Source organism: Topomyia yanbarensis, chromosome 1, assembly GCF_030247195.1.
Source record: "Topomyia yanbarensis strain Yona2022 chromosome 1, ASM3024719v1, whole genome shotgun sequence".
Classification (NCBI taxonomy): Eukaryota; Metazoa; Arthropoda; class Insecta; order Diptera; family Culicidae; genus Topomyia; species Topomyia yanbarensis.
In genome coordinates, this window is record NC_080670.1 from 37,897,507 (window position 1) to 37,922,811 (window position 25,305).

Below are 25,305 nucleotides of genomic sequence, written 5' to 3' on the forward strand. Positions count from 1 at the left end.
TCTTCCAGTCTTCCAGTCTTCCAGTCTTCCAGTCTTCCAGTCTTCCAGTCTTCCAGTCTTCCAGTCTTCCAGTCTTCCAGTCTTCCAGTCTTCCAGTCTTCCAGTCTTCCAGTCTTCCAGTCTTCCAGTCTTCCAGTCTTCCAGTCTTCCAGTCTTCCAGTCTTCCAGTCTTCCAGTCTTCCAGTCTTCCAGTCTTCCAGTCTTCCAGTCTTCCAGTCTTCCAGTCTTCCAGTCTTCCAGTCTTCCAGTCTTCCAGTCTTCCAGTCTTCCAGTCTTCCAGTCTTCCAGTCTTCCAGTCTTCCAGGCTTCCAGTCTTCCAGTCTTCCAGTCTTTTAGTCTTCTAGTTTTCCAATTGTCCAGTCTTTCAGTCTTGTAGTCTTCCAGTCCTCATTCAGGTTTGTTATGAATATATACCAAATTCGTTACTGATACTTTTTGCATGTATCAGACAACTAGCAGCTGGGAAAATGGATGATGACATGATTATGACTTTCAATGGTTCAGTTTTCGATAAAATTCCAAAATTTGACTAATTTTGTGAAAATCACTCCTACAACATTTTTTTGTAGGATTTGTCATTTTTAGACTAGAGCCATTTGAAAAAAAAATTGGTAAAGAAAGTTTGGCCCTTTTCAAAAGACAGGCTAGATCATTTTTGGAAAAACAAAGTATGCAAAGTGGCTTTTTGTGACAAAGTCTTCATGTACAGAAAGTTTCATTAAAATCTGAGAGGGTGCTGTCAACATTTGTTCGAGTTGGCGCGAAATTCGTCATTGGGATATTGACAAAGCAATACCAGTGCAGTTAACTCTCTCTATGTCGATATTCTCTATCTCGATATTTCTCCCTATCTCGATTATTTCGTAAGTCCCTTCAGATTGCCTGTGAAAAAACCTCCGTATCTCGATATTTTCTCTATCTCGATATCTCCCTATCTCAAAATTCACCTGCAATTTTCTCTCTTTATGTCAGTGTGATCTTTTTTTCCGTCGGCACATCGCACAGTGGATACAGCATGGAATGTAGATTGACGATTAGGGCATTTAGTCCGATGTCTATTTACTTGATATGTATTGATATGTTCTCGTATAGTCATATCAGGCATTGCAAAAAAACTCATGTTTGGCATATTCATCTGGATGTGCTATATCTTTACCTCAAAAATTTGTGCAGTTACTGGTATACGCATGAGAGATTTTTTAGAAAATTGCACACTACAGCGGAATATTTAACAATATGTTTGTTTACAATCGTTTCCAGCACCTTTAAATGTTAAATTGGTTAATTTTGTTGTAGATGGGGAGAGAGCACCCCATACAGTAATATCATATTCAATCTCCAGAACGGTAATCTAATCAACGATATCCTTAAACAAGTCATTTTATTGAAAATATAAAAAAAAATTCATTTGCAAAAATATTGATTTTTAAAGCTGCACTGTCGTTTTCCAGGGACTCTTCTGAAAAAGGAATCATGTGATGTGCATATTTCTAGATTGGATTATTCAAAAAGTAACAAAAATAAAATTGCGTTCTCGCAACTGATATTTAATAAATGGGATTAGCCAAACCAACTTTTAAGATATCTTGATGTTTCGATTTTCGAAGCAATTTTGGCCATATAATGCCCATGAAATATATAATACATAGCGTCGAAACGAAATTTTCGATCAATCAGAGAAAGTATTGTTAGCCAACATTTTTACGTAGTGCTCTAAAACGTTTATAAATTACGCATACTATGCAAATGATTTTTTTTTGAATCCTTACAGTGTACATCGTATCATCTGCGCACGTTTAGCAAAAAATGCAAATATATAAAAAATTAGGACAGACCTCTTTTCGAGATACTTCGGAAACATTAAAAACAAAGCAAGCAATGATTTTTTTATATTCTCCCTAACTTTGTGGAAAAAATTGCAAATTGTAAACATAAGCAAACAACATCTAACTTCTCACATGCAGGAGGATTAATGATCGCAGTGGCGTAGCCAGAAATTTGGTTTGGAGGGGGTTTTGACGAAAATCTTAGATTTTTCAAAAATGTTTGCGGGTCTATTGATGACATTTAATCTGTAAGCCGCGTTCGACTGGGTACTACCGTGTTCTGCAGTAATAGCGAAATGGGATGGTGTGAGCGGGCATGGGCGCTATAACCCTACCGTAGGCAGAACTAAGTACCTGCCGCAGGTGTCAGTTATGTTGGGTGGCGGACTACGAGACAGGTTAGGTCAAGTTCAATGAGTGGATCAAAAAACACCACTTTACTAACAAAAGCATGAGCTGAAAACTCGCAACTTCGAAACCGTAGCATAGCTTTGATAGACGAGGCAGAAGGTGTGGAAATGCGGGGATCGAGCGACGGCACAAGAGCTGCGCAAAATGCGCCAACGCGTGGTCAAGTGGCAGACGATCAGCGAATGGATGTGTGTAGTGTAGATCAAAGGCCATTTCTTCTACTAGAGCATTATCAATGTGCATTGACCTCACGAAGCCGAGAAAGATGCATTTTATGCGCAGCTGGAGCATGTCTATGATGGCTGCCTATAGCGGAATGTTAAGCTCGTCATCGGTGACATAAACATCCTGATAGGTCGGAGGCATTGTATAAACCGGTTATCGCACAGGATAGTCTGCACACCTTATAAGGTGTACACATTATTTGTGCAGAAATCTCACGATTGATAAGTATATTATGACGAACACCTAAACAGCGAAGCAGTAGACGACAAGAGTATTGCAAGAATCAGCTTGTAGACGCGCGCAGTCGACGACAGATTCCGGATCTACCTAAGATTCATGAAAAACTAGGACGGTTGAACCGCTGGCAATGATCAACTGTCAAGTGAGCTACTCAAACACAGAGTACAGGAATTGGCTAGAGCACTACACTGGGTGCTTTTGAAGATCTGGAAGGAGGAGATTTTACCGAAGTATAGGATGTAGGGAGTAGTATGTCCCATCTATAAAAATTGTGTTAAGCGGGATTTTTGCAACTAATTACCGATTAATCACATTACTGAACTGCCCTTGTACGGAAAGGTGACGTAAACGCCATCCAGTATATATAGCAAAGTGGCGTGGAAGTCACTTTTACATACTAGGATAGTAAAGTCATCTACAAGGTGTTCTCCCAAATTCTTTGTTGCCGCCTATAACCGTTAGTAAGGGAATTCGTAGTGCAATAATGCTATAATGCACAAATACGGGTTGCATTCATATCTTCAACCAAGCTATTTGTAATAACATTCTTGAAAACTTTGCTGAAGACACTAAGCCTCGAACTAAATTTGATTGGAATTAGTAATTCATCCAATTGGAAAAATTAATCAATAAAATTATGCTGCTAAAGTGCTAAATACTAAATCTCCAAAAGCTGAGGGTTTCCAAATTATGGAATCTTGGCGCCATTCAATTCGATACCCAAATGTACATCATAAATAGCGAAAAACGTGAAAAACTTTAAATTTTTTTTAATTACCAATTTTAGCTAGTGGCACTTTATATAAATGTACATAAAAACCGATTCTGACCTGTTAGAGACAAGCGTAAAACTCCATTTTTCATCAGTTTCTATGTAGGCGTTTTCATTGAGCTATTTTGCTTGATATTTACATGATTTATCAACTATAGGATCCTCACTAAAATATTAGTTACAAGATCCCATTCTCACAATTTACAAAAAGTCCCCATAACGTTTTAAACATTAAGTTCTCAATGTAATGAACAGATAATAAACTTCCAAAATTATTATTTGAATATTTAATAAACTAGTCAGCATTAAACTTTTTTTTCTTCAATTCAAATATTTTGGTTTGGAGGGGGTTTTAACCCCCAAAACCCCCTTGGCTACGCCACTGAATGATCGAATTAATATATCTATAAAACGAACCGAACTAGTATCTCTATATAATGAGAAATATTTACACAATTTCGACAATATAGTACGAAAATGTTGTTTTCGTGGTCAAAATAATTTCGATTACAATTTTGCACAATTGTAAACTTTGTGAAGCTGATGAATATAAATACAGAAAAAAGATATCTAGAGAAAATTTTCAATAGGACGTAAGTAACATTGAGAGCCTCTCTTTGTTTACTTTCTCTTTCGATTATTACGACGTCATTACAACACTTTGCACTAATTTTCCAGTACATATCGAAAGCCGACGGTTTTTACTAGAATATTATGCAAAGAGTAGAGTAGTAAACGTTGAAATGGCCGAGTAATGAACAGAAGAGAAAGACCCCAAAGAGAATCTCTCATTGTTACTTACGTCCTATTGAAAATTTTCTCTAGATATATGCGTTGCCTTCCACTGCTACCCCCTAGGACGAGCTTCTATCTTCGTTTCGCAGCATGCATTATGATGTCCTGAAAGAAAAAAAATATCAATGTGTTAACTATCTCGATCTCTCCCTATGTCTATGGTCCCTTCAATATCGACACAGAAAGAGTTAACTGTATAGACTTTAGAATGTAAGACACTTTTAATTCAAATTTTAATCATTTTACCAACGTACTGAAGAGTTACAAATATCCCAGTGTACCTTTGTTTCGAAGTCGCACCGCTCATGCGGCAAAACGGTGCTGGATGGGCCGAAATCTATAGCGTCCAGATGATGGAGTCACCTCTCTGGCATCGGTGATTGGCACTCAGTGCGGAAAGAGACCGGCGGAAAAACAGATTCAATTGCATGGAAAATGTAGTCAGTGTCTATTTAAAACTTTTTTCTATAATATATCAAGACAACGAAGATGTAATAAAATATCATTTTCATCGGTCAGTATCCCTGACAGCACTGGTCCAGCGGAAAACAATCAGGTTAATTGAAACAAGTTCAGTTCTACGGATAATACTTTCAACTATTTGTGCTGAAAGGATAGGGCGTAACCCCTATTATTGGCATTACTAACTTTTGTGAGAAAATCTTGCAAAAACCAAAAGTTTTAACTGTTTAAAAAAATTGTCGTTTGTAAACAAGATGAGCATGAATTATAAATAAAATTAAATAAGTTCAATTAAATTAAATTACATTAAATTGAAAGACCAACTTATAGAACACTTGGTCAATGTATTGTCGATCATTCTAAATTTATGGTAAATTGAAATGTGTAGTGGTTTTGTCTGAATTAATTTCAAAATACATTTCTGATGTAAAAAAAACACAAGCTTCCCGAACACTACAGCCGACTTGACCAGACTTCTTTTAAAGTTGATGATTGATGCGATAATTGACTGCTTCTACGCCAACAACAATTGAAGTTGCATAAAACGTACTCCAACATGAGTGACTTATGACAGCATTCCTATTCACTTAGCGAATCCGCCGTAACTGCATGTCTTCAATTCAAACTTTGCCAAAGATATTACCCCAAAAACATCAGGGTCGTTCGACAGAAAAATTAGCATCTACGGAATGGTGTAAGCTAGCCAAAATGATTTTTTTTTCTTTCGAAAACGCTCACCACCAGATCCGTTAACTTTTCCTTTTAACCTCCTTCAGCGGTAGCAGGACTTCCACAGCTGCCACCGCTCGAAGGAATGGAGTTCTGCGGGTAGCGGTAGCGGCGGAAATCGTCGGACCCCACCCCGCCAAGGAAGATGATATCCATCTGCATACCAACGGTGACAAACTGAGTATGGGTGTGAACCTGCGGCATCTCTTACACAATCGGTAACATTATTTTCTTATTGGCCTGGCGACGACGCTCGGGTGCGTATGTGTATTTGAGGCAGGCGAAAGCGGGCAGGCGGGCGGTAGCTGCACAGTCTTTCTCACAATCAGGCGGGCGGGACCGGCCAACTCCGCGATCGGTAACCGGCAGGATGACGGTGTGTGAACTAGCATGTGAACATTGAGCAAGAGGCATCTTTTTCATCTCGTCATCGCCGTCACCGTCGTCGGATCGGGAGATGATGGCACGATCGTGTGTGCGTGCGGAATTGGCGAGCAAGAGAGAGAGAGCCTTACTGGAAAGAGATCTTCGGATCGGGTTGGTGCTCTGAGTCAGCATCTCACCGTGCAAGTGCTGAAGTTGCAGGTGTCGAAGCGATATTTTCTCGTGTTGCTTTTTTTTTTTGGAAAAATGCCCACACAGGTGAGAGCAGCAGCGGGAGAAATGATCGGATGGTTTTTTTTCGGTGTTTTCCTTTTCGTTTTTTTCCTCCGGCCACGGATCTCTTTCTCTCTCTCTCTCTCTCTTGCTCTTTTCGGGCGTGTTTGCCGATACAGAAATTATTTAACATAATATCTTGGTATTACAATTTATCATCATCTCGTTGTTTAAAGAAGCAATTTTTTGTTGGTGCTATATAAGGGTTACAATATTGAGATAGGAGTACAATTCATTACCGATCGTTGAAGAATAACGAACTCGAAGAGACAGACACAGAGCAGCCCGAAGCGAGCGAGTGCGTGTGGAAAAGTTCTGTGCTATCAAAAGAACTCTGAAGTTAGCGGGTGAAGTGAAGTGATAGAAAAATAATAAACACACAACAAGTCCCCAGTAATCATGAAAGTGCTAATCGTATCCGCGGTGCTCCTGGCCTGTGCCATGGCCGCCCCAGCTCCGGCAGAGGAAACCTCGTCGACCGGAAGTGCGCTAAATATGGCGCTCAAATTCTTCGGCAGCTGTTTCGAATCGGACGAAATGGGAACCTGTCTGGCGGTGAAAGGAATTACCGCCCTGAACCGTGCTGCCCGTGCCAACAACATCGAGATCGTGCCTGGTGTAACCTTCTCAAGGTGAATTTCAAAAAAAAAAAAAATTAATGAAAACAACATAGACTGAAATCGATAACAGATAAAGAAGTGAAAAGTAAAGTTTTTTGGGGGTGTTATGCAACCCATACCTGTGCAGCTAAATATCCCGTGACTTTTCGCTGGGGAAAACAGGAAACTATGCAAGTAGTTCCCTGCACGACAACAACGTGCAACTGAGTGACGGTGTGACAGTTTGGTTCCCGCCTTCCCCAGCAAACTTAATTGCAGATTCGATGCACGCAATGAATCAGCAAACCCGCGGCGGTTCCTTTCCCGGACCACAGTTACGACCATTCAGGCTATTACCTACCTGTGTAGGCTGGTGAAGATCTGTTGAATTTCAATTGGTTCCGCGATCGTATTACGAAATGTGGGGGTGCATTGTGCGGTTGACTTGAGCGATTTTCCATTAACAGGTGCAAGGCGTTCCGTTCCGTTTGGAGGGTTTTGGTCTGACGAGTGAAATGTTGTGACAATGTTGAATTGATTAGGTTCCCACAGCCTCATTAATTGTGGAGGAAAACTCACAGCTCTTACAGATTTCAACGGGGTCGTAAATTAGGAACCCCAGTTGTAGGCTGTTTGTAGGAGACGAACCTCTGCGACCAGCATTAGCTTGCTTGGTTTCATAATTCACTTGCTTGGAACAAGATTTTGAAGATGTTTACTGTTAGTATATGTATAGTAGAACGATTTTGTACTTGTCATAAAGTAGTTTGATCTAAAGTTGTACTAGAACTGCCGCGCTACTAGATGTTAAATGAACGCCCAAAAAAATTGGGATGTTGTTTGATTCGATTTTGGTAAGGATGCGATCTATACGAAATTTTTGGTCACATTTTACATTTTGTAATCACAATTCCTTTCAACATTCATCGTCAGTTAGAAAATCGCCCCTTTTTAATTTTATATCCAACAATTCCATTACTTCGTAACTGCTACTACACGCATTCCATTATTTTTAGATCACTCATTTGGATCTAATTCTCTTTAAACTTTTATTCCTCCGTTCGCCACCCAATTTAACGAAAATTGTCATACCAAACTGTTGATTGTTTCAACTTTAAACAATTAATTAACCATTTTATTGATTCTTCTACTTTTTCTCTTAGTTACCCATTTCTTATGATTATTCTTTTTTTTGATTCCATCACCTGTCATTTTGGAAATCGTCATTTAGACTCTCTTTATTCGTACACTTGAGTCTTTCAAACCATTATTTTCATTCCTGTCATGCTCAGTTCGGTATTTGACACATGATGACTCTCTAATACGCACCATTTCAACACCATTAGTCACGTGACAATATTTACGTCGAAATTAGCCATTCTTCACCAAAGACCTCAACAAGGAATTTGTTCTAAAGCGATACTTTCGTTTCGAGAATTGTAGCACTCCTTTTCAGCACTAGTCATTCCAACACGAATAACTCTAGGGTTCGCTGCATGATGACACCCATTTCACAATTCCAAAACCAATTAATCCTTCAACACCCTGTATTCCGAAATTATTTACTTTTACATTCACGACACTCATTTCAGAATTGGTTATCAATTTCTAGAATTTCCACACTACACAAGATTACTTTAATCCGGGCCCCTATTTACACAGTCACGTCATCCAGTTACTAGGAGAAAATTTCCTTCTACTCACTAGGTGACTGTGAGAATGGAGTCCACGATATCCTTTCATTTCAGAATTTGTCACTCTAATTTGTAGGAATCGGAACGCGATGACACTGAATCGGTTCGCAATTCGTCACGTGACGACCCCAACTTCCAAATTCGTCATGTGACGAATCTCACACCGCAACTCACTTCGGAGTTTATCACGAGATAATATTCTTCATTTTGTAATTCATCCATCTATCATTCACCGTTCCCCTACTCCTCTTTTTTATCATCATTCTGATACTTGTTATTTCACCTTTCGTCAGCTTGTAAAACTTGATTCTTCCTGGAACAATACCCTCAAAACATGTCGTAAATCTTCACTTTAATATTCACCATTTTGACACTAATTATTCAAATGCCCTTTTCTACCGTCAATCTAATTCTAGTGTTTCTAACGTTTGTCACGTGACACTCAATGATACACGATATGACACGCACTTAACGACACTCTACATTACAGGGTTCGTCACTCCAACATGCGTCATCACGTTTTTTTAAATTTTCCATTCTGTTACTATTAATTATTACAACAATCTTTAATACATTGCGTAGCTAGGCATTCGTCACGTTGCGACACTCCTTTCAGAAACTACAAGGAACTACGCGGAAATCGTCATTTCCACGCTCGTAATTTCGAAACTCACATTTTCGAATTTATCAATCTAGCACTCATCATGGCGAAATTCTTATAGGGATTCGCCACGTGATTTCACCCGCGCTCCCGAGTTCGTCACGTGACGATATTCGCAGCGTCATGAAGATCCCAACTTCCAATGCACTCGTCAATGCATATCCTTACATAGTTTATTTAGGCAATCATTACCAAACGACACTCGTTACGGAATGCACTATTCTGATACTATTTGTCTGAAACTTGACATTACGAAATTCATTTAAAAGTCTGTTACATGCAGTAGTGTTGATCATACGTCATGCCGATTCTTTCCGATAGTTATTATTCGGGCTCTCGTCATTCCAGCACTCGGCATTAAGGCACGAGTCATTTGAATACTTGTCATTCCACCACTTTTCATTTCATCAGTTGTCATTCCAGTACTCGTCATTTTAGCACACGCATTCCAGAATTCGTCATTCCGACACTGATTATTCCATCACTCGTCCTTAAAGCACTCGTCATGCCAGAACTTCCTATTACAATTCTAGCTATTCCAGCATTGATCAATCTAGTTCGTATCATTTCAGCATTCTTCATTATAGTACTCGTCATTATTACTTTCTATTAGCCGTCAATTTAATACTTCGTTGCGTGATGACACCAATTTTAGAATTCATCATGTGATACTACCCTTTATTTCGGGTTTGACACTCCAAAACCAGCCATAACAATATACGATTGGTTACTATTATTTTAATGCGTCACGTGATGGCACTCATTTCAACAGTCATTATACTACTCGTCATTTTAGTACTCGTCATTTCAGCTCTTGTCATTTCAGTACTCGCCATAACTATCGTACCAGTACTTGTATACCTAATCATTCCAGCACACATCACTCTAGCATTCTTCATTCCAGCACTCTTTAATCCAGCACTCGTCATTCCCGTACACGTCATCTTAGCACTTATAATTCTAGCACAAGCCATCTTAGCACTCATCAATCCAGTAAACACTATTTTAGCACTCATCATTTCAACTCGCCATGCCTCATCATTCCAGCACATATCGTTCTAGCACTCGTCATTCCAGTATTTGTTAGCTAAGCACTTGTCATCTTAGGACTCGCCATCATGACCCTAATCATCTAAGCACTCGTCATTTCAGCACTTTTCATTCTTGTAGTCATTTTAGTATTCGTCATTTCAGCTCTTGTCATTTCAGAACTCGCTTTAACTGTCGTTCCAGTACTTGCCATATCTAATCAATCCAGCACACATCACTCTAGCATTCTTCATTCCAGCACTCGTCAATCCAGCACTCGTCATTCCAGTACTTGTCATCTTAGCACTCATCATTCCAGTAGTCGCCATTTTAGCACTCATCATTTCAACTCTTGTCAATTCCAGTACTCGCCATACCTCATCATTCCAGCACATATCGTTCTAGCACTCGTCATTCCAGCACTCGTCATCTTGGCACTTGTCATCTTGGCACTTGTCATCTTGGCACTTGTCATATTAGCACTTATCATCTAAGCACTCGTCATTTCAACACTCTTCATTCTTGTAGTCATTTTAGTATTCGTCATTTCAGCTCTTGTCATTTCAGCACTCGCCATAACTGTCGTTCCAGTACTTGCCATATCTAATCAATCCAGCACACGTCACTCTAGCATTCTTCATTCCAGCACTCGTCAATCCAGAACTCGTCATTCCAGTACTTGTCATCTTAGCACTTATCATTGTAGCACAAATCATCTTAGCACTCAACATTCCAGTAGTCGCCATTTTAGCACTCATCATTTCAACTCTTGTCAATTCCAGTACTCGCCATACCTCATCATTCCAGCACATATCGTTCTAGCACTCGTCATTCCAGCACTCGTCATCTTGGCACTTGTCATCTTGGCACTTGTCATATTAGCACTTATCATCTAAGCACTCGTCATTCCATCACTCGTCAATCCAGCACTCGTCAATCTAGCACTCGTCATTTCAGTATTCGTCTGCACTCGTCATTTCAGCACTCTTCATTCTAGTAGTCATTTTAACTCTCGTCATTTAAGCATTCGTCATTCCAGTACTTGTCACTTTTTTGTTCAAAGCTGATTTAATAACAATCGTACTGTCAATCGTCATTACGGAGCTCGTGAAAGAATTCGTCACGTGACGGCAGTCATTGCGGAAGTCGTCACGTTACAAAATTTCCCATTTCCAAATTCGTTACTACAAAAAATTATGAACAATTCAAACCATCATTCCGAAAGTCATTTTAACACTTGCCACTCTTTTTCTGCATTCATCATTCCAGCCCTTCTCATTGCACCATTCGTCATTCCAGCACTCGTTTTTCAGTAGCTTCGATACTCGACAATCCGGAGGTCGTCATTCTGTCGGTCGGTACGCGGTACATGCGAGAAATCGTTAAGCGCTAATCATTTCGTAACTTAACAATTCTTCTTCCTTAAATTCGTCAGCTCGACTCTCTTTGTTTTCTCTCTCTCCCTCTTTCTTCCCATCATTACTCGACTGTTTTATACATTTGCTTCTCAACTTTTAGCATAGTATGCTAGTCGAAATCAGAGACATTCGATGTATAATGAAGCAATTTTGGCAAGTTCTATGATGACGCCGTAATAATCAAAAGAGAAAATAAACAAAGAGAGGCTCTCATGTACACTTAGGACCATTGTTTGTCTATAATATTATACATACAATTGTCATTTTGAATGATATTTTGCACCCTTTAGACATTCTTGCGCTCACCAGTCCGGTGATAATCTTGTAAAAATTTTAGCATTCGTCATTTCGTCTCTAGTCATTCTAGTACGCAACACTAGAGACGATGACAGTTGCCACTCCAGCACTTCTCACTGAGGCATTCCTCATTTAGACACTCCTCTCCCCTGGCGTTTGTCATATTTGCTTCTTACTCTTGACAATTTTTGAATGCTTTTCCAACATTTATCGTGACGGAACTCGAGAAAAAACTCATCATATGACGACACTCATTTCATCACGTGACGAAACCATCAATTTTGGTATAGATTCTTACGATTTATATTGTCATTCTGATAGCCATTTCAAGATGCATCAATACCATATAGTCTATGTTTAGGAACACAAACCTCCGAATAGCATGGGGAAGGTTCAGAAAATTCGTCATAACGGAACTCGCCAACGAATTCGTTAAGTGACCATACTTATTTCGGAATTCATCACGTGACAATGTTTATCTCGAAAGTCGTTACTTGACAATATTCGGAATTCATCAACCCAAAACTTCGTAAACCATAACAAAAAATTCGTCCAATTTTGAAGGCGCCATTCAGTGTCTCATGTCGACATCTTTCCCTTCGACAATGTTTTACTGCTACTCATCGGTCTCGTACTCCCCATTCTGGATCAATTGCTCAATTGTTGTTCGAGAGTTTGACATTTGGCATTATTATTTACGCGTAGTCGTCGTTTTAATACTTCGTGGCGTGATAACAATTTCAGAATTCATGTGACGTGACAGTATTTCGGATTTTATCACTCCAAAACTTCATCAGCCATAACAATAGACGATACTGTTCTTAATCCGTCACATGACGACACTCATTTTGAAAGTCATCACGTGACACAGTTACTGATTTCGTAATTCGTTACTCTTCAACCGGAACAACCTTTCCAAAGAAGTTCATTTACACGCGGCGTTTGTAAGGTCCTTACTGTGCAGCAATTTTACTTTTGATGCTGGTGTAAGGCGCGTGATGATGGAATTTCCTTGAAATTTGTGTAATGTCATTACTTAATAATAACACGTTTAATGCTTTTTTAAGAGTCTCCAAAGATGTTGATTTTTTTAACAGCCTTTCTGAATGCCATTCCCACATTTGTCATAACGGAACTCGTTCAACAATTCGTTACGTGACGATACTTATTTCGAAATTCGTCACGTGATGATACTAGGATTTAGGCTAGTAAGTAGAAGATTTACAGAACGGCAGAACGATTCATACATAACTATTAAATCGAAAATGGATCTTCGAAGTTAACCGTTTCGCTCATGTCTCTTGTCAAGCCACAAACCATTTTCTTCGAGCGTCAGTTAAAACTAATGCTCAATCACTAGACCGTTCGCATTCGAACATAATCTCAGAATCCCGGTCCAAAAAATACGCATCACATCGTTCCGACATTTTGATAAATAGCAAACACAAGATTCCGCCTGATGGTCAGTATCTTGCTCGTGCCGCCTCACGCGTACAAAAGAGCGAAACACGTGATGTCACGAATCAGCTCCGTAGCAATCAAAGAAATGAATGCTCCAATTTACCCCGCGAAATGATTGTACGGTACTTCCACTTCAGCTGGTTAGGCTACTTTTGTTTACCAATCACTCGTCCAGATGAAAGTGAAAGTCGACAAGTTGCTCCCTGTAGATGGCGGCGGTGAAACTACGCACGCACCCAAAATATCCAATCAAACGATTTCCGAAACAATGTGATCCAGATTCCTCCATTTGTCGAATCCCACCGTAGCACTCATCCCGAGCATCATCGCGTCTTGATTCAAATAAAACGCCTCGACGAAACCATCCTCGCCGATTACCGTTCGCGGTGCGCGTGCCCCGTTCTAATACCCCGCATTCCGTTTCGAGCACCTGCAGCAGCAAACCGCTCCGTTTGATATGATTACGCGAAATCCATTTTTTTCGGTAGGGGACGGTGGGTGCGCAGCGAGCCCCAAACAACTTCACAAATGCGAACAGAGAAGTATGAAAAGCTTCGCCAACACACACTTTCTAGGCCACAGCGCTTCCGCCCGCCCGCCTCGTAATTGATATCGAGAGCTCGAGACTGACCCACATCAAACAGCGTCGGCCAAGGCAGCTGCAGCCTGTTTGTAGTTTCCTCCGGCCACGCTCGCAGCCCTCCCATGGCTTTCCAAACCGGGTCTTACCGAGCGTGAATTCGCATTGCGCAATATTAGCGCTTCATTCGAATCGATGGATAATTGCGGTGCACCCTCGAATACATACTCAGCCGCCCACCATATCACTTGCTCGGCTCGGAAATTAGAAATTAGAACACACCAAAGAGTCTAATTAGTGGGACCTGCCAGAGCGCACAATTCGGAAACCTACTTCTCGTTTGTATATCACCTGCCCCACCGCTGGTGGCAAGAGGACCCGGTTTATTTTTTATTTCATTTCATTTCCGTATGGGTAGATTTGTGGCGTTGCAAAATCGGTTCTTGCATATCTGGAACAAAAATACTGTTCGACACAAAAATAATTAAAATAAAACCCTCGAATGCCGCCATTAAGTTCTAATCAACAAATTTGTGTTTTGCTTTCATTTCTCCCCCTACACAGAGACGCGTCGGCCTCAGTTGAACGTATGGGCAAATCCGTCTCGGAGAACGAAATCATCAACACCCTGCCGGCCACTTCCGAAGAGAAGAGCGACGCCCTGTTCGATATGGCCATCGACTCCGCCAAGCGACTGTTCACCGCCCGCTCCATCCAGATCCGTCTGCCGGAGGAAGCCAGCGAAACCATTGCCCGTTCCCTCGAAGAAGGTAGAACCCTGAAGAAAGGTCCGTATCACCGAACTAACCTTACCTTATTAACCGCCATTTCCTTCCTTTGCACATGATTCTATTTGGGGCTTTCTTTTTTTTCGGTTTCTCTTTCCACACACACGCACTCTCCTTACAGGTAAGAAACTGAAGAAAATCCTCGGCCCACTTGCTCTGGCTGTCGGAGGAAAGCTGTTCGCTCTGCTGCCCCTACTTCTCGGAGGAGTCGCTCTGCTCGCCATCAAGGCTCTGTTCGTCTCGAAGATCGCTCTGATCCTGGCCGTTATCCTGGCATTCAAGAAATTCCTCGGAGGAGCCGTTGATGGAGCTGGTACTCTTGGACTGCTGTCAAAGGCTGTCGGAGGCGGTGGTGGTGCTGCTGCTATTGGAAGCGCTCTCGGCGGTGGTGGTGCTGCTGCCCCTGCCCCTGCTGGTTGGACTGGAGCTGGTGCTAGCGGTTGGTCCCAAGGAAACTCTCAGTATCCTTATGCCCGCAGCTACGACACCGCCCAGGATCTCGCTTACAGTGCCCAGGCCCCAAAGGCGTAAACAACCTGTCCACGAACTTCCAAAACGAAACCATATTAGATTAAGAAGCTCCTCCCTTCTACCCCTTCAACTCTAGCTAGCCTTCAATCCGTTACCTTCGCACCTTCGTTTCTTGGGTTCTACCTCGGGTTCCCTGCCCACCACTCTGTACCCTGTCTTTTCGCACTTTGCAAGCCTCCTCCCACCGCCCTAGTGTCTAGTCTATCACTCTTTCTGCTAGAGCCACCAAGCGAGCGACCCATCGTTGACGAGTCCCCAGCCTAGTCGCAAAATTAGCTCCACTCACACGCACAACAGCATTTAAAAACCACATCGGATCGTGACAACAGTGATCCACTGCAACGACCGGGTGTGCCAGCTCACACCCAGCGCCCGTTCAATCTTTCCACCAAACCCGACAGCACCAGCCCAACACTCTCTACCCTCTTCACCTCACCACTCACAACTTTAACCGATAAACCAACACACACGCACACCAACCACTGCGCCGTGAAGTGAGAGCAACTTGCGAGATAGGAATCGAAAACAAAGGTACAAAGCCGTCGGCTTGCAACGATTGGTAAGCCACCCATTTGTACATACACCTTAAACAAAACAAAACAAAACACAAGCTCACAGGCCGAAACGAAAGTCGGCAGAGAATTTGCACAAACAATTGACACGCTCAGCCCGCGGCTGAGCGCTCAGGTGGCTGCACGGCACAACCGAAAGTGTGCCAATCGCTTGATGGCTTTCCGTACTTGCTGTTCAATCTGTCCCGATTCGCCCTGACAGGAGGCGGTCGCCTACCATTTCAACGTCTTGGTCGGGTTTGCCCTGGGAGCGACTTCCCAGGAATCCGACAATTTCCGATCTAAAGCAGCCTAATTAGTGTTTTACTAGTGTGTAGTAATTTATTTGCAAGCGACAACAAAAAATTAAACCCACGAGAGAAAAAGAGAGAGAGAGGAAACTAAAACAAAACTAGATTCGCAAGAGATCGAACGTGTAATTAATTTATTTTAATTTATGATTTTCTAGTTATTAGCTCGGAAACAAATATATACGAGAGAGAGAGATAGAGAGAAAAAATAAACAGAAACAAAGCAATCGCAGCACAAAACGTAAATACAAATACAAACCCACAAACATCAATCACAACGTGCAAAACCTCGACTGTATAGATTACCGCTTAATTTGTAAAAGTTTTATAGACTTGTGTAAAGTAACGAACACGATGTGTCAATAGTCATTAATTTGATTTTTTTTCTTTCAATGGAGACTACAATAAATACGCTGAGAAGATTTGATTTGAAAAGAGAGATGTCAAATTGGAAGTGTTATTTTTTGACGGTAAGAAAACAAATTGAGAAACTTTTCCGTTTTCAGCGGCTGGAACAAACATTTTATTACTACCTTTAGAATTATAACACAAAAACCTTCTTTAATCTACCCAGTGATGCAATCAGTGGCGGATTCAGGGGGAGGGTCTTGGGGGTCCGGACCCCCTCTGAAATGTTTTGGCTTGTTGAGAAATTTTAAAATAGTTTCCATTGTAATTCGTTCTTAATTCAAAATCATTCCAGGCCAGATTTTTTCACCAAAACTGATTTTTATTAAACAAAGTCATTACTTATTACACATTGTTCAATGAACATTACAAAATCGAAATTTCAGATCCCCTCCGAAATATTTTTCTGGATCCGCTTCTGGATGCAATTGTACCTTTCTCATTTATTCAAACTGAGATTCTACGTTCATTCCGTTTCACGATTTTTTTTGGGTTGTCGTGACAATATTATATATTATTCTTGTTATCTGCCGTATGCATGATATACTTTGCAATATCAACGGAATTTTTAATTTAAAATTACTTCCACAGGGAAATTGGCATGATTCCACGACAGAATGTCTCAAAACAACTTATGGAGCACAATAAATCTACTTGTTTAATACGATTAAGAAGGCATAACTTGTTTTTTGACTCATTTCCACTACCTTTTTATTTCGAAAAAATGCGACTTCTAGCAAAAACAAGTGTCGGACTAACATTCCTTTTCCCCATTATTGATAAAACATCTTAGGGGCCAGCCATATACCACGTGGACTATTTAGGACTGGGTAGGGGCCACGAAAAAGTTCACGCTTGTCCTTGGGGATGGGAAGGGGTTGGTGAAGAATGTCCACATGGATTTTCATTATATTTTTGACTTTTGAAAGATATTGATATAAATTTGTATCATAATTGGTGTGAGCGCTTACCTTCATTTTTTTCAGGATTTTGCAATAGTCAAAGTGCTTATAGCAGCATAATGTACGAGTGTGCCTGCATATGTGAAAATTTAAAACAATGATGGCAACTATCATCAAAAAAATCAGAGGAAATCCTACGAAAAAAAATCGGAGAAAAACTTCTGTATCTTGGTCAAATGTCATTAATTTTGGAAACGTTTGATTGAAATTATGATCCAATTCAAAAAAGCAATAGGTTACTTCAATTTTTTTTTGTTATGATGAATCTTTTAAACGTAAATATAAAAGAATGTCGTTGTAAATTTAATTTTTAATGCAAATTTCACAAAAAATTAAAGAAGTGTATAACATTCTGTGGTTGAATTTTGAACGATTTTTAATAAGTCCTTCTTCATCATAATAGTCTAACACATTAGAAATTTTCCGGAAAATCCATTGTTATGAAATTACTCGAAAAAAAAATTGGAAAGTGAACAATGTAGGGAGGAGAGGAATAACAGGAATTGTCCACGCTTGTACACGGAGGGGGAGGAGCACTTTTGATCCTGATTCCTTGATCCAGGTTCTCGATCAAGGACCTTTAATAGTGGTTTCTTGATCCTGGATCTTTTATCTTCATTCCTTGATCTTGTATCCTTAATCTTAATTCCTTGATCCTAGATCCTGGATCCTTGATCCAGGTTCCTTAATCTGGGATCCTCGATCCTGGTTCCTGAATTCTCAATCCTTGATGGTTGTTCCCAAATCCTGCATCCTTGATACTAGACCCTTGATCATGGATCCTTTCTCTTGGTTCCTTGACCTTAGATCCTTGATCATGGTTGCTTGATTATAGGTACTTGATCTTGCTTCTTTGGTCCTGGATCCCAGGATCTGGTTTAATCATGCATTCTAGATCATGGTTCCTCGATTGTGAACCCTTGTTCCTGGCCTCTTGATCTTAGATCCTTGTTCTTGGTTCCTTAAACATGGATTCTAAATTCAGATTTCATGATTCTGGATGCTGGTTCCTCGATCCTCGATCAATGATCTTATTTCTTTGAACCGGGTACCTTCATTCTGGATCCTTGATCCTGGTTCCTTGATCATGGATGCTTGATCCTGGTTCCTTGATCCTGAACAATCTATCCTAGGTCCCTGATCCTGGACTCTTGATCCGGAATTGATTCCTTGATCCTGGGTGCTTAATCCTGAATCCTTGATTCTTAATCCCTGATCTTTGATCCATGATCCATGATTCTTGATCCATGTTCCTTTATTTGGAATCGTTTATTGTTGGATTCTTGATCCTAGTGCCTTGAGCATGGATCTTCGACCCTGCTTCCTTGACCATGGTTCCTACATGCTGGATCCTTGGTATTGTTCGTACATCCAGGATCCTTGATCTTGGTTCCTAGATCCAGGTTCCTTGATCATAGATCCTTGACCCTGGTTTTACGATGCTGGGTCCTTGATTCTGGATTTATGATCTTGGTTACTTAATCCTGGACTTTTAACCCTAGTTCATTGAACCCCGTTACGTGATCCTGGATTGTTAACCCTGATTCCTTGATTCAAGTTCCTTCATCCTTATTCCTTGATTCTAGTTCTTTCTGGTTCTTCCTTGATCGTGAATCCTTTATTCTGCATCCTTTAACCATCAAATCCTTGATCACGGTTTCTTGATCTTTGAGCTTGATTCCGTGATCCTGGAACCTTGATCTTGGTTCCATTAGCTTTGTTCCTTGATCAGGGAGCCTTGATCCTGAGCCCTTGATTCTGGAACCTCGATCCTGATTCCTCGATCATGCGTCCTTGCTCGTAGATCCTTAATCATCCATCCTTGGTCCTGATTCCTTGATCCCGCATCCTTGATTTTGTTTCTTTGATCCTGGTTTCTTGGTCCTTGACTCTGGTTCTTGGTCTTTGATGCTGGTTTTTTGAACCTTAAAATTAGTCCCTTGATCTTGGAACCTTGTACTTGGTTCCTAGATCCTTGATCCTGGACTCTTGTTCCTGCATCTTTGATTCTGGACTCTCGATCCTGGATCCTTGATCAGAGAGCCTGGATCCTGGTTCCTGGGCCCTGGGATTCTGATTCCGGATCCTTGATCCTGATTCCTTGATCATGGGTCCTTGAGCATAGTTATTTAATCAAGGATCCTTGACTCCGATTCTTTGATCTTGGTTCCTAGATCCTAGTTTCTTGAACCTTAATCTTGGATCATTGATCATGGTTCCTCGATCCTTGAACCTAGTTCCTAGATTTTGGTTTCTTTATCCTTACCAGAATCGAGGTTCCAATATCAAGGAACTAGGATCAAGGATCCACCATTGATAATTCCGGGGTCGAATAACCAGGATCAAGAATCCAGGATAGAAGAATCGGGATCATGCATCCAGGATCAAGATCTAGAATCCACGATTAACGAACTAGGAATAAGGTTCTATGAGCAGAGATCCATGATCAAGGAACCAAGATGAAGGATCAAGGAAGTAGTGTGTCCAGAATGTAAATTTTAGCAAGAATTTTAACTTTTTGCTAAAACTAAATGACTTAGCCTTACAATATATTTTGGAAAGTTTGCAAAACCCTGCTTTTCATTTAAACAGAAGCTGGGGTGGTTCTAATAAGAAACAAGATCTAAAATGAAAATTTTTAATGGTTCGAGATAAAGCTTGACTGTCTTCGATGAATTTGTACAACAACACATTTTAGTCAAATTAGCTGAAGATATACAAGCTCTATCTTTTATTTTTTGCGCGAGAAATCTGCAAATGTAAGCAATAGGGTGTTTCTTTAAAAAAGGGATTTATTTCTATTACTTTTGTAGTTTTTATTTTACACTACAAGTACCTTTTGGACAACTTGAAGATTGTTCTAGGGTGCATAATTTGCTTGAAAACACCAACGACTAAACTTTTTTGTTCCAAAGTTATGAGAAAGTTAGAACTTTTCATTTAGCAATATCTTCGATTAGGGCACTAAACAATAAATGCCGTTGATGTCATATGAAATTGCATATTTTGTGGTATAGACCACCAAAAAACGGCAAATAATATTTTTTGTATTTTTGCGTTACGTTGCGTTGTGACGATGATTTTGGCGGATTGCACACTGACTTGATCATGTTTGACTGCTGATTATCTAATAGGAGTTGCTTAGGAAATGGTATGTAGCGATTCATACCAAACCGACCCATATTAAAACCTCAACTGCATGATAGCCATCATTGCCGGCCTCCCCCATCTCCATCGTTCACGGGAAGGATAAAGGATAAGGTAGACGGGAAGTGTTGACGCTCCACCTACTTAACGGAACTCAGACTTTCCCATTGGTATCGCGGAGTTGGTGGTTTGGAAAGGTATAAGGTCTAGGATTCGCTCCAAGCAAGCGATGCGACCTGTAAAGCACTAGCTAGTAGTTTAGTTGGTTATCGAGTACACGATCACTCGAAAAAGTAAAGATCTTGTTTAGTTTTTTTGTTCTTTTCAAAATCTGGGTAGTCGGCTACCCAGTATCCTTTGTTTTCTAAACCAAGCAATTTGAACTCCACACAGCCGACCATGAAAGTATTGCCTAGAAAAGCTAATCTTATCTGTACAATGGGCTATTTATAGCGAAAGTATTAAGACAAATTTCGCTATTCCTTCCCTACGATATATTCATTGGGTTGAAAACTACACAGAAAAAAAAAATCATGCAAAATTATGCTAACTATACTGCACATGAAAGGAATGCGACCAATAGTGTAAAATTATGCGTGTGATTAATTTTATATTGGCCACAAATCGAGCTATAAATTTAATTGCTAATTAATAATATACCGAGACTAGAACCGACAACCATTGACTCACTAAAGACACCCCTTTACTGGCTGAGCTAAAACGACACATAAAATCGTGACTGCAAAGTGGCGTATATAAGTTTGGTTTGAGCGTGAACGATCCAAGCTCATTGAGCTGTGGCTCATGCATGTATGCGCATAACGTACCGTAAACCGGGGTGACTTTGATCACTCGAAACTTTTTTCGTAGATCGCTTATTAAACCAGAATAGTCTACCGAATCATTTCAATTTGAAATGATTTTTACTCTAAACATACATAATACTGATCTGTTATACTTTTTGAGTATATTGTTCGGTTTTTGGGTACAAAAACTACAAAAAACCGAAATTTGACTTTACCTGATTTTTACGAAGCTTCGTAAAGTATCTATTTTTTTTAAAACAAATAAATCTCAGATTTGAGCAGGAGTAATAAATTAAAAGCGAGTTTTTATTTTCCTTTAGATTGGGATATGCTAAATTAGTTGTAAGAGTTTGTTTATTTTAAATGCAATTTTTGTGAAACTAGTTGGCAATTATTTCAAATTATTTTAACCTAAAATTCGTAACATTTTTTTTTGTTGTTCAATATTCCAACGTGTTAAAATGGATGAAACTTTTTGTACACTGAAACAAAACAATTTTTTAGCAATTTTAAAGGTTTTTCAGAATCTTTTATTCTAGTTGGACACAAATTATATGAATTTTGGTTACTCGAATTTTACAGTACATTGAAATACTTTGTCTATTACCAATTAACATCTATTTAACAATGAGTATCTTTCCAGAATTAGTTTAAATAAACATTTGAATGAAAAGCATTGACATCAATAACTTAATGTGGGTGAACATACAGGTTATCAAAGTCACCCCAGAACACGAAAACGGACTTCAACTTGAAATCATTTTTGAAAAAAGCGGACTGTAAGCGCACAAATTTAGGTAAAATCATCCAATCTTGTTCTCCATACATGAGTACATGGTTTAAAAATATTAAACTTGAAAAAAATGTGTTGCGTCTAAAAATATGTAATGATTACTTCGAAAAGTGATCAATGTCACCCCGGTTTACGGTAGTTAGTTTTCTCTCTGCTCAACACATGAAATCATTTAAAAAATAGATATTTTGACTAAAAGTTGAATGAATAGCGCGCAAGTCTTGAGCAGAACAATGTAAATGTTCATAGGAACATACACAGATTTGCATGATTTTCAGGATTCATTTTATGTGCGCTATATATCATTAGCGTAAATTTATTCGTAAAACATAGTTATACGAATAGTTTTTCTGCGATATTATGAAATACGCTTAAGTTAATTTTCATATTTGTTTTGCTGTGTAAGCTTCATACCCGTGGTGAGTGTGATGATATCATTTGCCTCTCTGCCGTCGGTCATCCATTGACGCATGCACAATTTGGACCAATTGCTAACTGTTTAATACAACCCTGGTATGTATGAGTTGGGAGCTAAGCTTCACCAGAAAAAATGAACTAGAACTAGCTGGATTAGAACCGATAAACTTCTGGTCGCTAAAAGCCACTTTACGCCCTGAACCATACAGACACATGCTTACTAGCTCATCGAATAAGCTTTACAAGCTGCTCATCATTACAGAGCAAGCACAAGCCCATTGAGTGGTATCGCTCGGAGACAGTGGTACGTGTATTTCAAGTTACTTCTGTACTGTGTGGCCAATGACGTATAGATATGGGATTTGGTATTGACTTGTGCAAATATTAGTGCGGTTGAACATTGTAGACATATTTGAGAGCGTTTCGAGAATTGAAAACGAGTAAAGTTAGATAGCGGAAAAACAGATGCATTTACGCTCCCGAGGATTTGTTTTGGGTGTATGTTTTGAATTCAACTACCACCTAATTCCTATCAGATGTAACAATTGTTCAACTCTTTCAAAAATTATTTGAATCGAGACAAGGCATAAATGTAAATGACTTTAACGGTAATTGACGGCTTTAATGATTTAATTATATTAGCTTTGTAGAACAGCAACTCTTATCATTTTGAAATTTGGAATGTAGACAGGAAGTCTGCTACCGATTGAGTACAATTTACTGGCTTGGACACTGTATGGCGGCGACAGCACTTGAACATCGCAAATTTTTTTCTACCGCGCACGTTCAATGCATACTGTTTCGATTTATGTTGGACCTCTATACACGATATCTATTCCGTATAATGCAGACAATGAACGAAAGACGCTTGAGTTATGGTTTTTGTTGAGCTTATAGGATTCAGGTTTTTCCCTTTAATTTATTTGTTCGGCTCGAAAGCCTTTCGGTAATCATAAGCCAGGAAAAAAAACTTGAAAGTACAATCAATCGCCATAATTTACGGTGTGTGTAATTCTTCGACGCAATACAGCATGCGTGCAAACCTATGTTTTTGCATTTTATGGCTAGACTGGGCCGGTAACATAGCATGCTCTGAGATAATAAACCAGTTCCGTTTACAGTAGAGATAAATATAAAAATTGAAATGATTTGAATTTAATTATCGTCGTTTGTGATATGTTTTTTGTCGTATCTCGAAATCAATTCAGTGGATGCAGATAGAAATGATTTCTCTATATCCGCCTAAAAAATCAACTAGACTTATTAATAAAACACTCTTGTTTTTGTAAAAATTTCAGATTTCATCATAGCAAAGAAAGACGTAGTCCTACGTCAAAACGTGCCTCGAGCAATAAATAGTTGTAAGCAAACGTTGATGAGTAAATCCATCCAGTTCACATTGGATGCACTGATATTTACGTGGATCTGAAAAAGCATCTCAACATAACTTCAACTACATACAATCAAACAGAAAGCGATACATAAGTACCAAACTGTATAGAAATAGCACTTATGCATACAGGAAGTTGTACTACAATCGAGAGCAATTAAGTGAAATTGCGTCTGTTGATCATTTTCTATTTTTACCTTCTTTTTAAAAAAAAGATGTTTTTGATGCTGCAGTTTAAATTGTGTTTGCGTCCTACTCTTTATGTGTTTACATTCAATTTTATGAATTATTTATTTAGAGAGTAAGTATTGAAACTGACAACAGTCGAAGGTAAAATTCTTTTTGGCTTTACCAGTCAAATGCGAAAAAAGATATCGTCCTTAGAGCAGTAAATAAAAGACATTATTAGAAAAAAATCATGAATAGACAATGTTTGTATGAACATAACTCAGCTAATTGAAGACATGTGTTTCCTTCGGAATTTTCACTTTACAATGCAAAGCTCGACTACCCCTGTGCGCTGAGATCGGTACCAGACTAGGATAGACAAACAAACCAAAAACTCATCGATGCAAATCCATGGAAAGCGAAATCTTCTCCAGTGCGTATGGCTTCCCGGATCCGGCATTGTCCGAAGATGTTAGCAAATAAGCATGATACATCGACTAGTTACCTACTGTTAACGTGATGCTTCAGTTGGTCAAGCTGTCACTTAAGCCGTCCGTCCGTCCGACTAGCCAGAGAGGCAGGTGTCGATGAACTAAAAATAGCATACTTCACTCGTTTGTTCGATCGGTATCCGAACCGTTCCGGGGAGAGATTTGAATCATCATTCACATCGTCTGTGCGAGAAGATGCATTGGCAATGGGACGCAGTGGAGCTGGCTCGTATGATGTATTGCTTTGAGTGCGTCAAATTCGATGATGGGGAAGCACCAACACTAAAAATATTAAAATATTTAATGATAATTAGGAAAGCTGCGAATTGAATCCAAACCAAACTGAATATTCCTGGACAAAGAAGTAGTATGAAATTATCGAAAATCAAACAAAAACTAGGACCAATAAAAAACCTAAAAAAGTGAACGAAACAATGGCCCTTTTTTGTTGCGAGGCGACAGAAAACGACACCACGGAAGACTTCTCATAGATAGAAACAGATTTTTCATGCATCGCGCCGCAGGAAACAAAACCGAAATTTCTCTAATCGGCACGATGCGACAGTTTTATGAATTTTTATTGCGCTAATCTGCATAGTGTTTTGTTGACGGAATTCCGCGGCCACGGTTTCAGCCGTTTCAGTATCCGCGCACGCATTGTACATGACCACACGATGGACCATTCC

At 39.7% G+C, this 25,305-nt stretch overlaps 1 protein-coding gene across 1 annotated transcript; it reads left to right on the top strand.

Annotated features, from left to right (window-relative positions):
• The first annotated feature begins 6,364 nt into the window (after positions 1-6,364).
• Positions 6,365-16,450, top strand: LOC131677388 (uncharacterized). Its single transcript, XM_058957181.1, has 3 exons — positions 6,365-6,749; positions 14,421-14,644; positions 14,766-16,450. The coding sequence occupies exons 1-3, from the start codon at positions 6,517-6,519 to the stop codon at positions 15,173-15,175; spliced, it is 867 nt and encodes a 288-aa protein (XP_058813164.1). The 5' UTR covers positions 6,365-6,516; the 3' UTR covers positions 15,176-16,450.
• The last annotated feature ends 8,855 nt before the right edge of the window (positions 16,451-25,305 follow it).

Coding starts and splice junctions, on each gene's coding strand:
- LOC131677388 (XM_058957181.1), top strand. CDS start 6,517: ATGAAAGTGCTAATCGTATCCGCGGTGCTCCTGGCCTGTGCCATGGCC. Junction 6,750..14,420: donor CCTGGTGTAACCTTCTCAAG/GTGAATTTCAAA, acceptor CCCCCTACACAG/AGACGCGTCGGCCTCAGTTG. Junction 14,645..14,765: donor AGGTAGAACCCTGAAGAAAG/GTCCGTATCACC, acceptor CTCTCCTTACAG/GTAAGAAACTGAAGAAAATC.